This window comes from Bufo bufo, chromosome 4 (genome assembly GCF_905171765.1).
Source record: "Bufo bufo chromosome 4, aBufBuf1.1, whole genome shotgun sequence".
In the NCBI taxonomy this organism is placed as follows: Eukaryota; Metazoa; Chordata; class Amphibia; order Anura; family Bufonidae; genus Bufo; species Bufo bufo.
Window position 1 is genome coordinate 263,945,016 of NC_053392.1, and position 25,694 is coordinate 263,970,709.

Below are 25,694 nucleotides of genomic sequence, written 5' to 3' on the forward strand. Positions count from 1 at the left end.
TTCTAACAAGCTCGCACAAGGACCGCCCTAATTTCATTAGCTGTTGGGAATCAGATCTAGGTATTGTCTTAGGAGAAGATGACTGTCAAAAAGCATTCTTGTATTCTCACAAGCTCTCCATGGCATGTGCCGCTCAAGAAAAGAGTTATAAGATTCTATCTCGATGGTATAGATACCCAGTGAGACTTCATAGAATTTTCCCGTCAGTGACGGAGCTTTGCTGGCGCTGTTGTAAGGAAAGAGGCACAATACTTCATGTTTGGTGGGGCTGCGACTTAATCCAACCCTTCTGGGACTCAGTTTTTAAAGCTTTTAATAAAATCTCACCTAGACAGGTGGACAAGTCTCCTCAAATAGCGCTCCTCTCCATTCTACCTGGCTCCATATCATCCCAAAAAGGGTCCCTCCTAAGATTTTTTATTACGGCCGCTAGAACAGTGATTCCTAGATATTGGCGTTCGACACATGTCCCCACTATGAGGGAATGGTTCCAAGAAATGCAACAGATAGCTAGGATGGAGGAAATCTCAGCTGACGCAACTGATTTATCTACTAAATACTGCAAGGTTTGGGCGTGTTGGATAAATGCATTAGAATCTCCTGATTTCCTTTCTCTGATGGCCGTATAAAACATTACTAAGTCTGCGGAAACCATCACATCGAGACTCTTTCCATATGTTAGTGACTCACAATGTGCTCGTTTCACCTTCCTTTACCTCTCTCCTTCCCTCCTTCCCCCCCTCCTTTTTCCTTCCTTTTTTTTTTTTCCTTTCCTCCTCTTCTCTTTCGTTCTCCTTTATTTTTCTTTATAAGCCGTGGACCTAATGTCAGATGGTTTATGGATTAATCCTTGATATATGAAAACTGATTTATCATATATTTTTTCTGTGAACTCTTGTCGTTCTTTCATTATTCAGAATTATTATAACTTGATAAAGAGCGCCTAGTGTGTAGGTGTCTCCTTGATGTTCTGTACATTTTATTCTTTAAAAAATTTATAAAATATGATTAAACAGTGGATTTTAAACAGGCACACAAGGCTAATATATTGAATCAACGATAACGTAGATCGCACACATTTAACTCTTCAGTTGCCGTGGTTGCCGTCAAATGTGACCACGGCATCTCGGAGCTCAAAAATCGGCAGCGCGTGCTCCCGGCCATGCACCGACTCCCACTATTGGTGATCAGGGAAGCTGAATGGTGTGTGCAGCAGCCTTGGTCCTCCTGAATTATTTGAGGCTGCCGCACATAGCCCAAACGGTATCAATAAAAACTATAGATTGTCCCACAAAAATGAGCCCTCAAACGGCTCTGAACACACAAAAATAAAAAAGTTATGGGGGTCTTAATATGGCAATACAAAAAAAAAAATTATAATTTATTATTTTTTTTTCCAGTATTAAAACGCAAGAAAAACTATACAAGTGTTATCAGTGTAATCGTACTGACCTGGAGAGTGAAAGTATAGAAATGCAATAGACAAAAAAACATGAAACTGTGGCAGAATTTTTTCACATTGTTTGTAAATCATCAAGTGCAACTGTAAATGGTTCCATTTGAAAGTACAACTAGTCCCTCAAATTGCTATGTGAATGGAAAAATAAAAAAGTTATGGCTCTGGGAATGCAGCGAGTAAAAAAAAATAAAAAATGAAGAAATGGAAAATGGCCCAGTCCCGAAGGAGTTAATCAAGTGACCCACAGTTATGTGTCTATGCAAACAACTGGGATAGGGATGTTGCTGGTTCCAGATTCCCTTTAATAACTTTTGCATTGGTTTCCATATAACAGTCTATGATTTCCTTTTTTTAATATGAAGCACCTTCATAATTACAGCTCTATAAAGGTGGAGATAGTTGAGAACTACAGTATTTGTACAGGTAGGACTCCTCTTGATTGTGGTTGTAGAAAGAGGGTAAATCATCATCTACACTTAAATTCATGTTGACAACACAATCAGAATTGAAAAGTAATGAAGACTCTGTATTTGGGTACTGGCAGTTATGTATAGGTGACATTAACCAGGAGAGATTTTCAAGTGATTCCATATAGTCGAATTGTGGATTTGTGTTTCCTGCCTGCTGATCTTCATCACTTTGTAGATCAAAATCCGTAGAAGCAAGCCAATCTCCGTCATTGTACTCTTCACTCTCATTGAAACTGCCACTTCGAAGATTTTTGCTCCGGTCCAAATCATTTAAATTTTCAGTAACATAGTTTTTTAGCAAGCGTTTATCCATTTCCATATCATTTAAGTGAAGGACGGGAGGGTAGCTGTGCTGACTTAGCCCTATGCCTGGTAGGTTTTCGTTGCTTATTGCTCCTGAGAGAGGGTTCTGGGGAAAAAAAAAGTTCATTCAATTATACCAATTCAATGAAAATAATATATGTGTGCTCACTATTCAAATACATCCAGTGACTAGATGAGGAGAGCTCTTTTATTGATGTGCATCCAAACCCCAGAGTCTGGACAGCAGGCATGTAATGCCTTGGTAGACATAAATGCTAAAAACAGAGTTGAATAGCATTGGAATAATATTTTATAATAATCCTATTGCCTGTCTATGGAATTAGGATACAAAGTAGCTGTGGGTAGCCGGTCAGTAGCCTTCCTCCTCCCAGTTTCTGTATGCTCGGGTGCACTGCAGGGACTTGCTAGCTGGAATACAGGAATTCTAAGCTATGAAAGATATTCTTGATAGACTGTTATCTCTGCCTCTACATTTGTGTTTAATAATTTTCAAAACTTGATGCACTGACATAATGGCACAGCCAGACCGCCCTTCTGGCAAAAGCCTGATGGGCCGGTGCCAGAGTGGGAAACCTAAAGCTAGGCCAAAACATTTGGGGTTTGGGATGTTTTGCCCAGATCCCTAAAAGTAGTGGCTGTTACACAGCTCTATCGCCTTTCTCAGACCGCCGATACAGTTGAATACTGGGCGGGGCACAGGAGTCACCACTGCCTTTCACCCTTATAGGCTCCTAGGTCTCAAGCCTATGAGGCAACCAAGGAGGTCACAATGATGACATTGAGCAAGGATAAAGGCTGCGCCATGACTTCATCGCGACCGGGTGCTCTGTGATGTGGACAACTCAGGCTGCAGGCTGGAAATGGCACATAGCCTGCTTCGTAGGCTGAAGAATGAAGCAGCTATCAGGTGAGTATTTTGGGGGGCAATACAGTGCAACATTATAAATAATGGCACACTGCAGAGCACATAACTACTGGGAGCACTATAGAGGGCATATTACTACTGGAGCCTCTAAAAGGGACCTTATAGAGGGGGCTCTGCAGGAGACTTTATTACTACTGGGGGCACTTTAGAGGACCTTATTAATACTTGGGGTACTTTAGGCAGCTATATTACAACTAAGGGGCATTATTATTGGACACAATATGGAGGGCACTTCTACTAATGGGGGCATTCTCAGGGAGCAGGATCACTGTAGGTAGCCTGTTATTAATGAGTGAAAATTTGGAGAGAATTATAATTGGTGTGACTTTTGGGAGCACTATTGGTATGTGGTGGGACTATTGATATGGCACTGTTATTTCTTCAGTATAATATTTGGGGGCATGGAGGAGTACAGTGGGCACAGTACTGGTTGAAGCAGCAGGATAACACTGTTGGGGCACCAGGAGGGGAAGATAATAGAAAACTGAGGAAACTAAGATGTCTGTGTGGCAAGCTCTGTGGAGATGAGATGTGAATGAAGGATATCATCATGGTGGTTTGCTCCCAATGGAGAAGATGAGGAAAGAGAACATTTACATTAGAGGAGACATCACTGAATGAACGTAGTGCTGTATACCCTGTATGTTTGGTGGTGCTAGTGCACTAGGGCAGAGGGGGGAGTTTGGATTGGGAGGGGTGGTTGGGTGTACAAACATTTTTCACATTCACCACACAGTAAGTGGGCCCTTCTGTTTTAAAATGCCAGGGCTGAATGTCAGTCCCAGTCCAGGCCTGCCTAATGGGTATTTTCTACAATACCTTCTTTTCACACATTGCTTGTAACAAAAATGCGGTCACGTTGCTCAGCAGGTGCAGATTTTTAATGTGTTGCAACCCTGGTTTCTCATGAACAGCAGTGAATGATTATATTTACAGTACTCTGTGATTTTACAATCATAATTTTACCATGCTAGAAGATTTACAGTCATGATTATGAGTATATTTTACGGACGTTCCGAGACAGGATGTTGCCGTGACAGGTGGCAGGAGATCTGTGAGACTGGCAACACGTGGTTTGTTCTGACATGTTTTCCTTTTGGAACAAATTACGTCTGTGTTGTTTCTGTTGCTTTCCACACCTTCTTTCCCCAGGTGTGGCTATTGTGGTCATTGTCATTTAACCCGTAGAGGACCCGCAGATGTCCGTGACTTAAGGACCAGCGCAGTACATGTATGGCGCTGTGATCGGGCGGGTGCAGGAGCTGCGCCCGCCCTATCCGCGGCAGGGGTCCGTCAGTCACTGATAGCCAGATCCTTGCTGCATGCGCCGTCATCTGTGAAATCACTGATGCTGGCGCATTAACCCTTCATGTGCCGTAGTCAGCGCTGACCGCGGCACATGCGATGTCCTCACGGGAATCGGCGCTGCCATCGGGTCCCCGTGCTGCTGTGACGGGGACCCGATTGCATGGAAGGCAGCGCGATGCCTTCCTTAGGCATCGGGGCTGCCTTCCGGTGGAGTGCCTGTGAGATCTCACAGGCAGGAAGCTGTTGGATCTCATGGCAGGAAGCCCGCTGGATCTCACAGGCAGGAAGCTGTATGTGTAATCCACACTGTACTACACATACAGCCAATGCATTCCAATACAGAAGTATTGGAATGCATTGTAAAGGGGATCAGACCCCCAAAAGTTGAAGTCCCAAAGTGGGACAAAAAAGAAAGTGAAAAAAAAAAGTTGAAAAAATAAAGTTTCCTCCCCCAAAATTTTTTAAAGTTTCAAGTAAAAAATAAAATAAAAAAACACGTCATTTTCCCCAAATAAAGTAAATTATTTTTTTTTTAAATAGGGAATAAAAGAAAAGTAGACATATTAGGTATCGCCACATCCGTATCAACCGGCTCTATAAACATATCACATGACCTAACCCCTCAGATGAATACCGTCAAAAAAATAAAATAAAAACTGTGCTAAATAAACTATTTTTTTGTCACCTTACATCACTAAAAGTACAACACCAAGCGATCAAAAAGGCAAATGCCCACCAAAATAGTACGAAGCTAACCGTCACCTCATCCCGCAAAAAATGAGTCACTACCTAAGACAATGGCCCAAAAAAAAAAAAAAAATATGGCTCAGAATATGGAGACACTAAAACATCATTTTTATATATTTTTTTAAACGCTGTTATTGTGTAAAACTTAAAGCGAACCTTTCACCAGGATTTCACCTAATAAACTATTAACAGTACCTTATAGATTATGCTCATTCTGTTTAAATGCATTCTTGTCCCGCTTTCCTGGGATGTATATTGATGAAAAAAACGACTTATAAAGTCCTTGTCTCCAGCTCCTGCAGTCACGGTGGAAGTCAAGGGGGTAGCCCTTCCCTCACTCTGGGCTGTACCTCCCCTGCCCTAACCCCTCCTCTAACTAGTGAAACTGACACCCGGCTCAGTCGCCGGGACCGCGCTTGTACTGGCGGCGCATGCGCCGTTGGTCTCAGTAGCAGCGCGATCCCGTCTAGGCGCGGACTGAAGCGCGATCCTGTGAGTGAATTGCGCATGCGCCGTCCGTCCCCGATGCCTCCCTGTCTTCTGTTCTTCAGGCGCGCGCCTGAATAGAAGACAGGGAGGCATCGGGGACGGACGGCGCATGCGCAATTCACTCACAGGATCGCGCTTCAGTCCGCGCCTAGACGGGATCGCGCTGCTACTGAGACCAACGGCGCATGCGCCGCCAGTACAAGCGCGGTCCCGGCGACTGAGCCGGGTGTCAGTTTCACTAGTTAGAGGAGGGGTTAGGGCAGGGGAGGTACAGCCCGGAGTGAGGGAAGGGCTACCCCCTTGACTTCCACCGTGACTGCAGGAGCTGGAGACAAGGACTTTATAAGTCGTTTTTTTCATCAATATACATCCCAGGAAAGCGGGACAAGAATGCATTTAAACAGAATGAGCATAATCTATAAGGTACTGTTAATAGTTTATTAGGTGAAATCCTAGTGAAAGGTTCGCTTTAAGTAAATAAAAAAAAGTATACATATTAGGTAAGAAACTGCTCTATAAAATATCACATGACCTAATCCCTCAGGAGAAAACTGTAAAAAAATAAAATAAATTTAAAACTGTAAAAAAAGCAATTTTTTGTCACCTTACATCACAAAAAGTGTAATAGCAAGCGATCAAAAAGTCATATGCACCCCAAAATAGTGCCAATCAAACCGTCATCTCATCCCGCAAAAATGATACCCTACCTAAGATAATCGCCCAAAAACTGAAAAAACTATGGCTTTCAGACTATGGAGACACTAAAACATGAATTTTTTTTTTTGTTTCATAAATTATATTATTATGTAAAACTTACATAAATAAAAAAAGTAGACATATTATGTATCGCCACATCAGTAATAACCTGCTCTATAAAAATATCACATGACCTAACCCCTCAGGTGAATACCATAAAAAAAAAATATTAAAACGGTGTAAAAAAAAGCGCCAATTTTTGCAGGGCTGTGGAGTCGAGGAGTCGGAGTCGGAGGCAATTTTGGGTACCTGGAGTCGGAGTCAGCACAAATGAACCGACTCCGACTCCTACTAAGTTTAAATTGGAATAAAAAATGAAAAAAACAAGTTTAAATGTCCTAATTCACAAAAAGTTATAATTAAATGGAATCTGTCACCTGCTTTTAGCATTTTAAGCTTTCAACATTGCCATGTTCAATAAAGTACCTTATTTCCTGCAGTGGTCGTCTTACTTTATTTCGTTTTGTTATTTTGATTTAAAAAAGCTCTTTTTCTGATATGCTAATGAAGCTCCAAGGTTCCCAGAGGGGCGTTTTTCTTCCTCTCTGGAGCCCAGTGACGCCCCCCTGCAGTGCCCAGCCCACCTTAATTTGAAGCCCAAGAACGCTTCCTGATCCTGAAATAACCCCCCACAGCCCCGGCAAACGGTTCCGCCCCCTCGCCACGTCATCTTCTACCTTCAAGAAAATCCCCGTTCTTCTTCCTGTCGGCCACCAGAAATCTCGCGCAGGCGCTGCACCGCCTGCGCCTGCACGATCATCAAGCTCCTGAGGCAACAGCGCTCAGATTACGTCACTGGGCTCGGCGCATGCCCAGTGAGACTTTTGAGGCTGTTGCCCTCAGGAGCTTGATGATCGCGCAGGCGGTACTGCGCCTGCGCAAGATTTCTGGCGGCCGACAGGAAGAAGAACGGGGAATTTCTTGAAGGTAAAAGATGACGCGGCGAGGGGGTGTAAGCGTTTGCCGGGGCTGTGGGAGGTTATTTCAGGATCAGGAGGCATTCTTGGGCTTCAAATTAAGGCGGGCTGGGCACCGCAGGGGGGCGTCACTGGGCTCCAGAGAGGAAAAAAAACGCCCCATTGGGCACCTTGGAGCTTCATTAGCATATCAGAAAAAGAGCTTTTTTATCAAAATGACAAAACGAAATAAAGTAAGACGACCACTGCAGGAAATAAGGTACTTTATTGAACATGGCAATGTTGAAAGCTTAAAATGCTAAAAGCAGGTGACAGATTCCCTTTAATTGCTTCTCTACTGTAAGAATAAAGGCCAATGCATACAGTGCATCACGTTACCGCAAAACGAACACGTTAAGTGACCGTGAAGAAGCATGCTTTTCATATGCTTCACTATATGGCACGCAACGCACAGTTAAGGAGCGGCAATACTTATACTTTCCATTGTGTTGTGTTCCGCTGTTGCAGGGAACGCAACGCCCATGGTTAACCTAGCCTCTCACTGATAACTGATTAGGTAAATATGTTTTTTGCAGGACTAGAGACACTTGTATAAGTGAAGGGAATGGATAGTCAATAGTTCAAGACTGAAGCTGTAAACCATTTGAAAAACTGCTGTCATTCAGCTAAGGCTATAAAAACTTGTAAACTTAGATTGTTAGCTTAAACTTTAAACATGACTATGGGATTCTACTAGGAAAATCATGTTTTAAAATAAATGCCCCTTCCCCTGCCCCTTCCTGGATCCTCCCACTGCCCTATCTTCAGCAGAAGGTCAGCACACAAAGGAGAAGGCAGCAGCTTCTGCCCAACTACCTCTCTCTGCTATAAGAGCTTAGAAGAACTTGGTGGAACAGCTGTATGTTGCCTTTCTTTCCTTCAAGGAATGTATAAAATACATTTGCATATTAAATACAGAGGAGTCGGGGAGTCTAAGTCGGAAGTACCAAAAACTGAGGAGTCGGAGTCGGAGCATTTATCTACCGACTCCACAGCCCTGATTTTTTGTCACCTTACATCACAAAAAGTGCAATAGCAAGCGATCAAAAAGTCATATGCACCCTATAATAGTACAAATCAAACCGTCATCTCATCCTGAAAAAAATGAGCCCCTACACTACGGCTTTCAGAATGTGGAGACACTAAAAAATCTTCTTTTTTTTTAATGCTTTGTTATGTAAAACTGAAACAAACAACCAAAAAAAGTAGTCATATTTGGTATTGTCGCGTCCGTAACAAACTGCTCTATCAAAAAAAAACACATGATCTAACCTGTCAGATGAATGCTGTAAATAACAAAAAATAAAAACAGTGCCAAAACAGCTATTTCTTGTTACCTTGCCTCACAAAAAGTGTAATATAGAGCAACCAAAAATCATATGTACCCTAATATAGTACCAACAAAACTGCCACCTTATCCTGTAGTTTCTAAAATGGGGTCACTTTTTTGGAGTTTCTACTCTAGGGGTGCATCAGAGGGTCTTCAAATGTAACATGGCAGCTTAAAATTATCCCAGTGAAATCTGCTTTCCAAAAACCGTACAGCAGTTTACGACCACATAATGTTTCCAAATTCTTGGTAAATTTGTAATTTTTTTATAAATAAATAAAAAATCTTTTACTCCATTTTACCACTGTCATGAAGTACAATATGTGACGAGAAAACAGTCTCAGAATGGCCTGGATAAGTAAAAGCGTTTTAAAGTTAAAGATTTGCAAAAAATGGTCTGGTCCTTAAGGTGAAAAATGGCAGGGTCCTGAAGAGGTTAACCTTCTCTATTTATTGTTGTTTCTCCCACTATGCTATGCGGTTTATAGCTTCTGTTGGGCTTAGGGTTAGCTTGTGTTTGGTTCTCGGCTGAGTTCCTGGTGCTACCAAAGCTTCATTGAAGATAAGTGTTTCCTGTCCCTTTTTGTATTTTGTTTATATATTTGTGTGTGTGTTGCCTTTCCCTGTTTGTCATTAGGCCTGAGGTAGACTCCTGTTCGTCCTTCCCTTTGGAGGAACAGGTAGACTCAGTCCTGACATTAGTTCCAGGGTCCTATAGGGAGAGATATTATTCTAGGTATCCAGTGTATGAGTTTACCTACCTTTGGGGCCTGTTCATACTAGTAGTCTGTCAGGACTGGAGTTAGGATTTTCTCTAGGAGGTGTCCATTTTCCTTCCCTAATTTCCAGGCCTTATTCCGGTATCCCCTTTTCCCTCCTATGTTCGGTGTAGTGTTTTCCTCCCACACACGAGCGTGACAGTATATGAACCAGCATGAGGTGTAGAATAGTTTTGTGTTAATCAGTATAAAAGTATTATAGGGGTGATACCTTTTATTTGACAGAAACATGCATATTGCACACTTTCAGAGCACAGGGCTCCTAAAGGCAAAATTACAAATGAATGACTGAGAAACAGGCACAACATTTAGAGGATGTTACATCAACATGTGTATAGGAAGGTGTATAATTAAGACATGACGGAGAAATAACTGTGGTTTTGTTACAAATTGACAAGGGCAACAGAGGTGAAGAGTGTGTAAATTAGGGATCTGGAGCCACACTGTGGGAAGTGCGAGTTGTGATCATGTAGTGGGTTATAAAACCAGGTGATGGATTCAGTCCTTGGGTCAAAGACTGGAATGTGTTTTTCAGCTTTTCTGTCCTTTTCTGGGAGACCCATCATTTCTGGTATAGGGACCTTAACCAAAGACATTTCAGGCGGGATAGAAAATATTCTAAAGCCTTTGGCAAGGATGTAACCTAGATACATCCAAGACACCAGGCTGTCGGCCCTTGGTTCATTACCAGAGGGCACAATATTGGTGACTATAGATCTAGAGTCTGCACTCTAATATCCCCCCACGAGGATGGCATAGCCTACAAAAAAATAAAAATCGGTCTTGCCATGAAGCCTACTCTACAGCTGATCAGTTATGTACTGCATCACAATTACTTTTCATTTGAGGAAGATATGTACCTGCAGTGTATGGATAGCGCCATGGGCATTAGAATGCCACCACAGTATGCCAACCTGTTTATGACTAAGCGTGCCATTAGTGGTCATGTATTGTCCCCAAATGAACATCCTAAGGAAGATTGCTGCAGATCTCCAACCCATATTTAACAGACAACAGACTAAAGGAAATATTTCTGGAGTTACCTCTTCTAGCATACATACAACTACCAAACTTGAGAAATCTCCTTGTTAGAAGTGCCCTCTCACCACCATCAGAGACTGGCACTTTTCCATGTAACTATAAAAAATGCAAGACCTGCACACATTTTATCTACAAACACAGTCCATATACCCAACATTTAACAGACCTTTAACATCACTGGCACTTTCTCATGTGCATCCTCCAATGTGGTGTACGTGATATTTTGTACAAGGTGTCCAAATGGAGACATTTATACAGGGGAGGCTCTGCATGAGCATACAAAGTGCGATCCAAGATGAATTTACACATATAGCTGATACAACTGTGGGAAACCATTTCACTTGACCAAGACATTCTGTGGATGACTTGAAGGTTTTAATTCTTAAAGGAAATTTTAAAGATAGGGACAGATAAACTTGGCGATTTGTAACTGAAGTGTGAACTGGGCCTAAGCTGATAACCAGGGCTGTATTTAGAGTTTCTGCTGCCCTAGGCACTTTTAGTGCTCACACCCCTTATTAGTTCAGCTAAAGCTACCTATTGACTTAAGGGGATACAGTAGATACATAAAATGATTTTGTCTATGTGATAAAAAAAAAAACGCACTTGGATTTACTGTGATTTTGTGATCGGTTTATTGGCCATGAAATTTATACAGGTGAAACACACTTATGTTCCATTTGTAACCTGGAAAAATGCATGGCAAATAACCACATCACAACAAAACCAGTAAAATTGAGTGTGATTTCAATCCCTTTTACCCCACGCCAGTTTTCACCTTCTTGCCCAGGTCTATTTTTGCAAATCTGATATGTCACTTTATGTGGTAATAACTCTGGAATGGTTTTACTCATCTAACCGATTCTGAGAATATTTTCTGGTGACCCATTGTACTTCAAGTTAGCAGTAAATCTGGGTCAATGTTTATGGGTGAAACAAAATGTAAACTTTACAGAACATTTGGAAAAATTCACAATTTTCAAAATTTTAATTTCTCTACTTTTAAGACAGATAGCAAGGGGGCTGGGTCTCACAGGCTTCCATAGAAGGCTAGCTCTGATATCTTTGGAAGGCATCAGGCTGCCTTCACAGCCATCTGGTCCCCCTCACTGCAAAAGGTTGGGACCACATGTAGGGTGTTTCTAAAATCAGTTAGCCTAGCGTAATAATAATATAAGGGCTTACATTTCACACTGTCACACGCTGAACCCAACATATTGGAAATAACATATCTGTGTAAAAATTGCAGTTTTCACTTTGCGCCATCTGTTGTGAAATAATTTTTGCAAGACACCTGTGGGGTATAAATGCTCACTAGACCCCTTGATAGTGGTGTGTTTTCCAAAATGGGTTCACTTCTAGGGGATTACATTTTTATTTAACCTCAGATCTGTTGTCAGCCAGTGCTGTGTAAGTCACCAAAATAGGCCTCAAATGCACATGGTGCTCTTTCTCTGCTGAGCCCCCTAGATGTGGCCAAAAATAAGTTTACAACCACATATGGGGTGTTGCTGTATTCAGGAGGGGCTAAAGCATCATTTTCACAGCCAAGAGTTTCTAAATTCTATGAAATGCCTGTGTGGTCAAAGCGCTCACTACACCCCTTAATAAATTCCTTGAAGGGTGTTTTTTTGGCTTTCACTTTTTGGTGGTTTCCACTGCAGGGGTACTTCTGAGCACACAGCAAGGCTCAGTGGGGAAGGATCGTCATTTGGCTTTTGGACCATGGATTTTGCTGGAATGGTTTTTGGGTGCTACATCTCATTTGCAGAGACCCAGAGCTACCCATACAGTGTAAACCCCTAATAAGTGACTTCATTTTGGAAACAACGTCACTTAACTAATTATTCAAGGGGTGGAGGGAGCATTTTTACACCACGGGTAATTTGCAACCATATGCTTTTTCTCTCAATGTAGGTGTGCGAGGGCTATTTCTTACGGGATGAGTTGCCATTATGATTGGTACTATTTTAGGTGTACATTGGACTTTTTAATTGCTTTTTATTAATCTTTTTGGGAAGCAGGATAAAGAAAAGGTAACAATTCTGCCATTACTTTTTGGCTTTTGTTATTGTGGCGTACACAATGTGGGAAAAATGACATGTTATCTTTATTCTGCTGGTCAGTACGATTACAGATATTCCAATTTTATATAGGTTTTTTTAAACTTTTCTACTTTTACACAAATAAGGCATTTTTGGAAAAAAAATCATGTTTTTGTGTCACCATATTTGGCTGCTATTTATTTTTAAATTTTTCTGGCAATGGTCGTGTGTGAGGGCTTGTTTTTTTGGGATAAGTTGATACTTTTATTGGTATAATTTTGGGATTGCACAAGATTTTTTGATTGCTCAATATTTTGTTTCAGGAGGCATTTTTTGTACCAAAAAATGTTTATTCTGGCAAAGTTTTTTTTTCTGGTGTTCATCTGACCGGGTAGAACATATTTTTCAGAGTCATATTTTTACAGAGCAGGTAGTTACGAATGCAGCAACACAAAATTGTGTGTATTTTAATAATATATATAATAGAAATTTTTCAATAATATCGAAATAAAGGGGGTCATTTACCAAATCAGTTTTGTGGTCTAAAAAGTTGCAAGTCATGGCAACATTTCGGGATCCTTGCCACTTTTCACAGTGGTCTATGTTTAAGAGCGAAAAGTGAGATTAGATGCGGATTATGTCTCATATGATTAATTGGGGTGGGGTTCCATTCTACATATACATCATATTCAAGAGGAATATCTATATTGATTCATAAAAAGATTAATTTCGAGTGTGTTTCCTGTAAGGTGGATGACAGCGGCCGTTTTTTATTTTTGCATTGTATTATAGACAGTGTACAAATGGTGATTGCAAACATTTATATCCCCCCTCCATATAGACCGGATGTGATTTATGAATTACAGAATTATATGACAGATAAGCAACACTGTATGTTGATTGCAGCGGGTGACTACAATGTGGTTATTGAAGCCAGTAAGGATAGTTTAACAAAGAGTAAAACGTCGCCCAATAAGAACAACTTTGAGTATTTACTATCTGAGCTAGATTGGGTGGATATTTGGCGTAAATTACATATGGAGGATAAAACGTACTCTTGTTACTCCAAAACACATCAGTCTTGGTCAAGAATAGATATGATATTAAGTATTAAAAAATTTATGGAGAAATATAATATAAAAATAAAATATGTTCCCATGGCGCTTTCAGACCATTGTGCTGTAGTGATGGATCTGAATGGTATAATTAGTCATAGAACATTTACGTTTAAATTAAATCCACACTGGTTAACTCTGATAAAAGAGAAGGATGAAATTAAAAAAGAACTACAGGTCTTTTTTTCAGGTCAATAGGAATTCTGCAAATACCGTATTTTTCGCCCTATAAGACGCACCAAGGTTTTTGAGGAGGAAAATAAGAAAAAAAATATTTTTAACCAAAAGGTGTGCTTTTGGTGGGTTTTGAACTAATGGTGGTCTGTGCATGACACTACTATGGAGGATCTGGTGATTGCACTGTTATGGGGGGAACTGTGGGTGACACTGCTATGGGGGGGATCTGTGGGTGGCACTGTTATGGGGGATCTGTGGATGGCACTGTTATGGGGGGATCTGAGGGGGGCACTGTTATGGGGGGTCTGTGGATGGCACTGTTATGGGGGGTGATCTGTGGATGGCACTGTTATGGGGGTGACCGCATCGGCCCCGCCGCATTTGCATGACACCGGCCCCTCCTCCTTCCCCCGTCCAGCTGATACATCGCAGTCTGCTGGCAGCATTCGCCCCATAAGATGCAGGGGCATTTTTCCCCCACTTTTGGGGGGGGGGGGGGGAGTGCGTCTTATGGGGCAAAAAAAATACGGTAAGTTGGTGATCTGGGATACAGTCAAGGCCTTTTTGAGAGGGATTTTATTTAAAAACGTGAATTACCTAAAAAAAAAAACATAGAGAGAAAATTAAAGAGCCACAAATGGAAAGCACTCAAACAGCAATGTTCTTCCATGGGGCAAAGTTTTTTTCTGAGGGGGAAAAGGTGGGTAAGATCCTTGCCAATGCAGTTAAAAATCAACAACAAAAAACCTGGATAGGGGTAATAAAAGATTAGAAGGGACAGATGGTTAGAACCCTGGAACAGATAACTGAGACTTTTCGAATTTATTATCAAGAATTATATGAATCAAAGATACAGAAAACAAAAGAGGAAATTCGTCACTATCTGGGTGAAATACCTTTTAAGATAAAGTTGACTGCGGAACAGAGAGACCAATTGGATAGGGAACTACAGCTGGAAGAATTAGAGATGGCAGTGAGAACAGTAAAAAATGGTAAAGCGCCAGGAGTAGATGGCTTCCCCTTTGAAATATACATGTATTTTGGACAGATACTTTGGCCAGAATTATTGGACACCCTATGTGAGGCTAAGGAAAAAAAAAACTGCCAGAGTCAATGAATCAAGCTACAATAGTTCTGATCCCCAAAGAGGGTAAAGATAAATTAATCACAGAATCATATAGACCTATATCCTTGTTGAACACTGACATTAAAATACTAGCAAAGGTTCTAGAGGAAAGATTGTCAAAAATAATAAAAACCTTGATTCATGAATATCAAACAGGTTTCATCCCTGGGAGACTGATCAATTCCAATATTAGAAGGGTATTTGCTAATATAGAGGGTAACAAAATAAGAAAAGAAAAAGAAACACAAAAAGGTATACTATCTTTGTATGCAACCAAAGCTTTCGATTGCATAGAATGGGATTATTTGTGGGAAGTCCTTAGTTGCTTCGGGTTCGGAGTCCATTTTATAAACTGAATTAAATTAATATATTCCCAGCCTGTGGTGACGGTATTCGTGCATGGAGCAACTTCCCTGCCCTTTGTCCTTTCAAAGGGTTCTAGGCAGGGATGTCCCCTATCCCCCTTACTTTTCGCATTCATTAGCAATTGAGCCTCTGGCCAATATAATCTGGGGGGAAAAGGATCTAGAGGGTTTTCAATATGGGGAGTGTAGGGAAAAAATTATGTTGTACGCAGATGATATTCTGTTGTATTTAGGTAATACGGAAGTGGATTTAGGTATAATAATGAACGTTATCACACAATTTGGTAAATTTTCTGGATTGCAAATAAATTGGGAGGAATCACACTTGATGTTATTAGGGGATGAAGAGTTGAGCAACGATTATGGTGTGCACGTAGTTAAAAAAGAGAGAGTTTTAAATTCTTAGGAATAAATTTTTTAAGAAAGGTGGAAGATTATGTGGAAATAAATCTTGTCCCTCTTTTCAAGGAATTGAGGAGGAAGATCCATATATGGAATAGATTGCCACTATCAATGATGGCTCGAATTAATCTAATAAAGATAGTCTTCCTCCCCAAGGTGCTGTATATATTACAGAATGCTCCAACTGTATTGCCAAAAAAGATATTTTTGACCTTAGATAGTTTGACTAGGGAATTTATTTGGAAAGGTGGGGTATCTAGATTAAAAAAAGAAATACTTCAGTTGCCTGATAAACTGGGTGGATTAGCTCTTCCCAATTGGTTTTTATATTTTTTGGTGTCACAGTGTGGGGATATTAAAGAGATTGAAATAAGTACTTTTTTGAGAGGATATTTAATGGAAATGGGGATTACATTTAAACAAAATAGCTTACTGGAGTTGTTGGAGTCGGGTTTATTGGGTAAGATTAGCACGGATAATCGAATATTAAATCTGATGGATTATATTTGGAGAGAGGTAAAAAAAATAATGGGTATAAAAGGTTATTTGGAATTCCACTAATATACATTTATGGGAGGTTTATAAGATTAAACAATATATAGATTGGGAGGGTAGAGGGGTAAGTTTGGTAGCACATATATTTGAAGGTGATAGGTTGAAGGATTTTGAGACCTTGTCCGGTGAGTTTGGGATCCTAAATAAAGATCGATTTAAATACTTGCAAATGAGGGCGGCATATAAATCGGTAGTCGATATTGAGAGCTATAAAAAGATATTCTCAGAGGAGGTTGGTCAGTTTCTCAGGGATGGAAAGGTCAGGGGTTCTGTGTCAAGGAGATATAAACTTCTGATGAAAGTATCACAACAAAAGATAAAATTAAATATAAAAGAGAAATGGAAAAAAGATATTCCAGATCTATTAAATGAGCAATGGGAGGATGTTCTTAATAGTAGGTCTCTGGTTTCGTCGAAAGCCTCACATAGGGTTTACCAATTTTTTTTTATTCATAGATTACATCGTACCCCTGTCATTCGGATTATATCTCATATACTCTGTACGACTTTTGCAAAAGTCGCAAGCCGCGGCAGGCAACCCCTGTGTAAACCACATTGCACTCACATCACATATATTATTAAGGTGCACCAGTTCATAAATTTGGTGAAGGCACACAAAGCAAAGACAGACTTAAAACTGACCTAAAAACAATAAATGATAAATGACCCCCAAAGTCTATATGAGTAATGGGAATGAGAATGACTGAAATAACTGATAGCTCAGTTCAATACTAAAATGCTGTTTAGCAAGTTTTTACATGAAAATGTCCTCAGGAAAATGTTAGTTTCAGCCGAAGGTATAATTCAAGAAATGCATATTTAGCCAGTGGAAAGTAAAAATAAAACCCAGTGTTACAATAGAGATGTTAAAGGGAATCTGTTCACTGTGATCTTGAATTATTATCTGCAGAAATGCATGAGTAGTACTGCAGATAAGTAGTTCAGATTGCTATTTTTTTCTACCTATGTAGTAATGGTGTGAGGAAAGCCACTGTGATTTACTGTAACAGCCAGAGCTACTACCACTCCCATCCAGCGCTCCGTCTCCTATATATATAGCCAGATGGTCAGAGGCAATAGAAACCCTGTTTTTGACCTATCATTAAGACTTAATTTTTATTTTAATAAACTCTGTTTCTTTTCCCCATCACACAGTTTCATACTGCAGATGTACTGTGTATGTGAATAGAAAGGCTTAAATGCCTCTGTTTATATATTGGATAGGGCATCTGTATATATGAGATACAGTTTACTGCAATATTTTTTTTCCCGCGGTTCAACTGGCAGCATAGCTGAATCAAATAGCTGCTGTCAGCTGGATATTATCACCATAATAACCTCACAACATATGAATGCAATGGGCTATAAGATTAAATCTATTGCTAGTTATTCACTATATATAGTAAAGAGTTACTAATGAGAGATAACAGTAGCAAACTTGGGTATAAATGATATGGCAAGTTATGTAGCAAAATCTTGTTACTATCAAGAGATACTTAGTGAATAATTGTTCAATAGCAATATGATATACAGATGCTGAATAATTGGCAACACTATTGCTTCATATTCATAGATAATATTATAAGCCAGCATGTTCAACCACCCAGAGGTGGACAAAAAATAAGGTAAAGAACAAACAGCAGGTGGTGCTATACAGATACATTTTATTGAATAGCTCACTGACTATATAATATAATTTTTAATTACATGCAATTACAAAAGTATTAAGATCCTGGCTTGAAAAATGTAGAATATGTTTTGTGAAACAACCCCTTTAATCCATAGGGAACTGGGTCAGAAAACCCAGCGCCATACAGCAGGTGCTGCGCCTGCCCGATCAGCTGCAGGGGTCCGGCAGTCACTGATAGCCGGACCCCTGCTGTATGCGCCGGCATTGGTGAAAACACTGATGCTGGCGCATTAACCCTTGCACTGCCGCGGTCAGCGCTGACCGCAGCACGTGCGGTATCCTGACAGGTTTGCGTGTCCATCGGGTCCCCGCGCTGCTGTGACGGGGGCCCGATGGCTTGGACAGCAGCCCTATGCCTTCCTTAGGCATCGTGGCTGCCATCCATGTGAGCCTTTGAGATCCAGCCCCCTGGATCTCACACGCAGGAAGGCTGTAAGGCACCTTGCAGACAAGCAGGTCCGGATGTGTTGCGGATGGTTTCAGTGAAAACTGCACGATTTCACAGGCAAAGTCATTCAGTTTTGCCTGCGATCGCCTTCAGTTATTATCGCGCAATGCGTTTTGCACGCACGTGATCAAAAACTGAATGTATACAAACAACATCTCTTAGCAACCAGCTGTGAAAAACTCATCGCATCCGCACTTGCTTGCAGATGCGATTGCGTAAAAATCGCAGAATATAGAACATGCTGCAATTTTCACGCAATGCACAAGTGATGCGTGAAAACCAACGCACATGTACACAGCCCCATTGAAATGAATAGGTCCGGATTCCGTGCGGGCACAATGCGTTCACATCACGCATTGCACCCGCGCAGAATACTCGCTCATGCGAAAGGGGCCTAAAAGTGTATTACACTGGTAATAGACTTACAGCCAATGCATTACAATACAGAAGTATTGTAATGCATTGTAAAGGGGATCAGATCACCAAAAGTTGAAGTCCAAAAGTGGGACAAAAAATAAAGTTAAAAAAGATGTAAATGAATAGTTTTACAAAAAAAAATTAAAGGTTTCAAGTTAAAAAAAAGAAAGCGTCCTTTTCCCAAAATTTTGTGAAAAATAGGGAAAAACAGAAAAGTAGACATTAGGTATCGCCGCGTCCGTATCGACTCACTCTATAAAAATATCACATGATCCACAACACCAAGCAATCAAAAAGGTGTATTTAGCCCAAAATGGTACCAATCAAACCGAAATCTCATCCTGCAAAAAATTAGACTCTACCTAAGATAATCGCCCAAAAAATATGGCTCTCAGAAAATGGCAACACAAAACAAGATTTTATTCTGTTCAAAAAGGCTTTCACTGTGTAAAACTTAACAAAAATAAAAATAATAGACACATTAGGTATTGCTGCGTCCGCAACAACCTGCTCTATAAAAAAAAAATCACATTATATGCCCCCTCAGGTGAATGCTGTAAAAATCTTTTCACTGTGCGTCACAAAAAGTGTAATACCAAGCAATCAAAAAGTCTTATGTATCCCAAAATGGTACTAATGAATGTATGTGGTGGGGCAGTTTACCACCACATATGGGGTGTTGCCATATTCAAGAGAAAATAGGTAACAAATTATGGGGTGATTTTTCTCCTCTTATTCCTTGTGAAAATGAAACATTTGGGGCTAAATCAACATGTTATTGGAAGAAATGAAACTTTTCATTTTAACAACCAAGTGTTTCTCTTAAAGGGGCTATTAATTATTGATATTTATGCGAATCTCAATAATTAATATTCATAAATAGGCGTGAGTCGTCTTCTGGTAACTCCGCCTATTTATGCCTTACTTAACAACAAATCACTACTGATTGCCTTACGCTACTCACTATACTAGCTGCATGCGCCTTACTAACTACCGCTAGTAATCACAAGTTACACAATAGGTATAAATAACACGTATTTATTAATCCTTACAGAACATAACACATGTAATACACTGATAATACAGTACAACAATACACTACAACTATTGCTGTGGCGCCTTACTGCTACAAAGGAATATAAATGTTTATAACTATATATATCTATATCAAGGGAATAGACATATATAGTTACAGCGACACACAGCAATATGAGTACACACACTATAACAACACACTAATACGGTTCTGACTACACTAACACAGCCCCAAGTCCTCCCCAAAATCTAACTACAATTGCAATAATACACATACATACACTTTACCAGCAGCCCACCCAATCCTGACAATATACTATCCCTACGGGGAATGACAAGGGGTTATTACTGATAGCAACACCAGTGTATGTATAATCCTGGGGGAACACAGGGGATATTAGGAGTAAAGGGGGACTCAGGGCAGGAGAAGGTAAGGGTGTCACGGCTGTATGTGAGCAACAATAGTATACACAGTAAAAGAGCTACTGACCGGACCCAAACTAGGGAGGATAAGGGGGGACCCCTGTCAGACCCTCAAAGCTCTCCCTATGCTGCTAAAGCACATGCCCGGATCCAAATGGCGGAACGAGGCATGCCCACGTGCCTAAGACTGATGACCACTGTAACCCCTACAATAGTGGAAGGGGCACGGCCACCGGTGCCCTACTCAGTATATGGAGGGAACCGTGGCCACCTCAGATCCAGTCAGAAAACAATCAGGTACACAACAATGTCTGTACACTTAGCTGAAGGTGTTGCAGCCGCAGAGAAGACGGATCCAAGGACAGCTGGCAATATCCGGAGTGCTTGCTGCAGCAGAACACAGGTCCAGTGAACTGATAGCTACAAGTGAAGATACTAAAGCAAGAGCTACAACTGAAATGAGAACTATAATCCACGCCCTACAATAGGAGGAGGGGTGATATAAAGAGAGGGAAATCAAACGCATGAGGAACAGTTGGGAGGAAGGAAACCAAAAGTAAACAGAGCAGTGAGAACTCCTCCCAGCTTTAGTAGTGACATCATCACAGGGGTGGAGAAACAGAGCTGTGAGAACGTCCCAAAGCTCTGGTAGTGACAGTACCCCCCCCCCCCTCTACGGGTGGACTCCGGACACCCAGGACCCACCTTCTCAGGATGAGCCCCATGAAATGCCCTGATGAGGCGAGTGGCTTTAATGTCCGACACCGGAACCCACATCCTCTCCTCAGGACCATAACCCTTCCAATGAACGAGGTACTGAAGAGAACCGCGGACAATGCGAGAGTCCACAATTCTGGAAACCTCAAACTCCAGATTGCCATCAACCAAAATCGGAGGAGGAGGCAAAGAGGAGGGTACCGTGGGCTGGACATATAGTTTTAAGAGAGATCTGTGAAATACATTATGTATCTTCCAAACCCGTGGAAGATCAAGACGGAAGGCAACAGGATTGATGACTGACAAGATTTTATAAGGCCCAATAAACTTGGGACCCAATTTCCAGGAGGGAACCTTCAGTTTAATATTTCTTGTAGACAACCACACCAGATCACCCACATTCAGGTCCGGACCAGGCACACGTCTCTTATCAGCCACACGCCTATACCTCTCACTCATCTTTTTAAGATTACTCTGAATCTTTTACCAAATGGTAGACAAAGACGAGGAAAATCTCTCCTCCTCAGGTAAACCAGAAAGAGCCCCTCCCGAGAATGTCCCAAACTGCGGATGGAACCCATATGCACCAAAGAATGGTGACTTATCAGAAGATTCCTGACGACGGTTGTTCAGAGCAAACTCAGCAAGAGGGAGAAATGAACACCAATCCTCCTGGTTCTCTGCCACAAAACAGCGCAAATATGTCTCCAGATTCTGATTGAGGCGCTCAGTCTGACCATTCGACTGCGGGTGAAAAGCAGAAGAGAAGGACAGCCGAACCCCCAGGCGAGAACAGAAAGCCTTCCAGAACCTGGACACAAACTGCGTGCCTCTATCGGAAACAATATCAGAGGGAATGCCGTGCAATTTAACAATATGGTCGACAAAAGCTTGCGCCAACGTTTTAGCATTGGGTAAACCAGGGAAAGGTACGAAATGAGCCATCTTGCTAAAACGGTCCACCACCACCAGGATCACCGACTTCCCAGAGGAACGAGGAAGATCCGTGATAAAGTCCATGGACAGGGGTGTCCAAGGACGGGAAGGTATGGGTAACGGGAGAAGGGAACCTGAAGGCCGTGAACGAGGGACCTTAGCGCGAGCGCACGTCTCACAAGCAGCCACAAAACCCTCCACCGACTTACGAAGAGCCGGCCACCAAAATCTCCGAGCAATGAGATCTACCGTGGCTCTACTCCCGGGGTGACCAGCAAGAACCGTATCATGATGCTCCTTAAAGAGTTTGTGACGTAGCTCAGGAGGCACGAACAACTTCCCAGAAGGACAACGGGCAGGTGCCTCAGTCTGGGCAGCCTGGACCTCGGCCTCCAAATCGGAATATAGAGCAGAAACAACTACCCCCTCCGCCAAAATGGGACCCGGGTCCTCGGAGTTTCCTCCTCCCGGAAAACAGCGAGAGAGAGCATCAGCCTTCACATTTTTTATCCCAGGTCGGAATGTAACAACAAAATTGAATCTGGAGAAGAACAGAGACCATCTGGCCTGTCTCGGATTCATACGCCTGGCCGACTCCAAGTATGCCAGATTCTTATGGTCGGTAAAAACGGGGATAGGGTGCCTGGCCCCCTCCAACCAATGGCGCCATTCCTCGAAAGCCAACTTGATGGCCAACAACTCCCTATCTCCCACATCATAGTTTCTCTCTGCCGGGGAGAGTTTTTTAGAGAAAAAGGCACAGGGTCGCCATTTGGCAGGAGAAGGGCCCTGGGACAAAACCGCACCCACACCCACCTCGGAAGCATCCACCTCAACAATAAAAGGTAAGGAAACATCAGGATGCACCAAGAACGGGAGCAGACGCAAAACTCTCTTTAATCTTAGAAAAGGCTGCAAGCGCCTCCTCCGACCAAGAGGAAAAATCCGCCCCCTTTTTTGTCATGTCAGTAAGGGGTTTGACAACAGAGGAATAATTCAAAATGAACTTTCTGTAATAGTTCGCAAAACCCAGAAAGCGCATCAATGCCTTCTGATTCTCAGGAAGCTCCCACTCAAGTACAGCACGGACCTTCTCCGGATCCATGCGAAAACCAGAAGCAGAGAGGAGAAAACCCAGAAATTGAATCTCCGATACCATAAAAAGACATTTCTCCAGCTTGGCGTACAATTTATTTTCCCGCAGAATCTGCAGAACCTGAAAAAGATGATCCTGATGGGTCTGAACATCAGGGGAAAAAATCAAAATATCATCAAGATACACCAATACAAATTTCCCCATTAAATGGTAGAAAATACTATTAACAAAATGCTGAAAGACGGCCGGAGCATTCATCAGGCCGAAAGGCATAACGAGATTCTCAAAATGCCCGTTAGGGGTATTAAAGGCCGTTTTCCATTCATCCCCCTCTCTGACCCTGACCAGGTTGTACGCGCCTCTCAAATCCAATTTGGAAAACACCTTGGCCCCAACAATTTGGTTGAAGAGGTCCGGGATCAGAGGAAGGGGATAGGGATCGCGAATCGTGATACGGTTCAGCTCCCTAAAATCTAGGCAAGGTCTCAGAGAGCCATCTTTTTTAACAAAAAAAACAACCCGCGGCCACAGGTGACTTTGAGGGACGAATATGCCCCTTCTCGAGACTCTCGGAGATATAAGTTCGCATTGCGATTCTTTCCGGTTGTGAGAGATTGTAGAGGTGTGCTTTTGGCAGCTTGGCGCCGGGAATGAGGTTAATGGGACAGTCAAACTCCCGGTGAGGAGGTAGCTCCTGAACACCGCTCTCGGAAAACACGTCCGAGAAATCAGAGAGAAATGATGGCACAGTTTTAGTAGACACCTCTGCAAAAGTCGCTGTGAGACAATTCTCTCTACAAAAGTCACTCCACTCATTTATTTGCCTTCCTTGCCAATCAATAGTGGGGTTATGTCTAGTGAGCCAGGGTAACCCCAAAACTAGAGGAGAAGGCAATCCGTTAAGGACAAAACAAGATATATCCTCCACATGAGTGTCACCTACAGCTAGCCGGATATTGTGAACAATGCCCTTCAGAGATCTCTGTGAGAGTGGAGCAGAGTCAATAGCAAAAACAGGTATATCCTTTTCTAATGTGCAAACCTGAAAACCATGCATGGCTACAAATTGAGTGTCAATAAGATTGACGGCCGCTCCACTATCGACAAAAATCTCACAAGAAATGACTTTGCTCTCTAGCGCCACCCTGGCAGACAGGAGAAAACGGGAACTGCAGGTCAGAGGAAAAGCATCAATTCCTACATCAACTTTGCCCAAAGTAGCAGATGAAGCAGAATTTGATGATTTACCTTTTGAGGTTTTTCTCTTATTATCGCTCTTAGTACAGTTCAAGAATCTCCTAGACGGACAAACATTTGCCAAATGACCTATGCCCCCACAACAAAAACACACCATACTCTGAGGACTAAATCCTCTTTTATCAGGGGCAAGTCGACCTAGCTGCATTGGCTCCTCCTCAGAGGGGAGCGAGACAGGATGAGGCCCCTGCACACTGAATGAGTCCGCACCACTGCCCCTAGACTGACAATGGCTGGACAGAGAGGTCTCGTTTCTTTCTCTTAGACACCTGTCAAGGCGTACCGCCAATGACATGGCAGACTCTAAGGACGTTGGTCTCTCATGGAAAGCAAACGCATCTTTTAATCTCTCTGAGAGACCATGACAGAACTGACTCCGGAGTGTAGCATCATTCCAACCCGAATCAGCTGCCCATCTCCGAAATTCAGAACAATAAAGCTCCGCAGACAGTTTGTTCTGGCATAAAACACGTAAGTTAGATTCGGCCAGAGCAACACGATCCGGGTCATCATAAATCTGCCCCAGGGCCACAAAAAATCTTTCCACGGATCGAAGGGAGGGATCCCCTGATGGCAGCGAAAAAGCCCAAGTCTGAGCATTACCCCTGAGCAGGGAGATGACAATCCTCACCCTCTGCTCCTTCTTACCAGAGGAGTGGGGACACAAGCAAAAATGGAGTTTGCATGCCTCTCTGAAGCGAACAAAATTCTCACTGCCCCCGGAGAACGTTTCCGGAAGTGAGACCTTTGGCTCGCAACAGACTCCATGAGCCGGAGCAGAGCCCAATGCTTGAAGCTGAGTCATAGATTGACGGAGATCCGCTACTTCCAAAGAAAGACCCTGCATGCGGTCAACCAGGCCAGAAAGCGGATCCATGTCAAAAAAGGACGGTTTTGGTGGATTATAATGTCACGGCTGTATGTGAGCAACAATAGTATACACAGTAAAAGAGCTACTGACCGGACCCAAACTAGGGAGGATAAAGGGTGACCCCTGTCAGACCCTCAAAGCTCTCCCTATGCTGCTAAAGCACATGCCCGGATCCAAATGGCAGAACGAGGCATGCCCACGTGCCTAAGACTGATGATCACTGTAACCCCTACAATAGTGGAAGGGGCACGGCCACCGGTGCCCTACTCAGTATATGGAGGGAACCGTGGCCACCTCAGATCCAGTCAGAAAACAATCAGGTACACAACAATGTCTGTACATTGTCTGTACACAATATCCGGAGTGCTTGCTGCAGCAGAACACAGGTCCAGTGAACTGATAGCTACAAGTGAAGATACTAAAGCAAGAGCTACA

The 25,694-nt window shown here is 42.2% G+C and overlaps 1 protein-coding gene across 1 annotated transcript in view; it reads right to left on the reverse strand.

The window, feature by feature from the left end:
• Nucleotides 1-1,522: 1,522 nt before the first annotated feature.
• The window catches only part of GCM1 (glial cells missing transcription factor 1), a 65,054-nt gene continuing 40,882 nt past the window's right edge, over nt 1,523-25,694 (reverse strand). Inside the window, exon 5 of the mRNA XM_040430027.1 lies at nt 1,523-2,338. Within this exon, the coding sequence (XP_040285961.1) occupies nt 1,841-2,338 (498 nt within the window). The 3' untranslated portion in view covers nt 1,523-1,840. The remainder of the gene's footprint in view (nt 2,339-25,694) is intronic.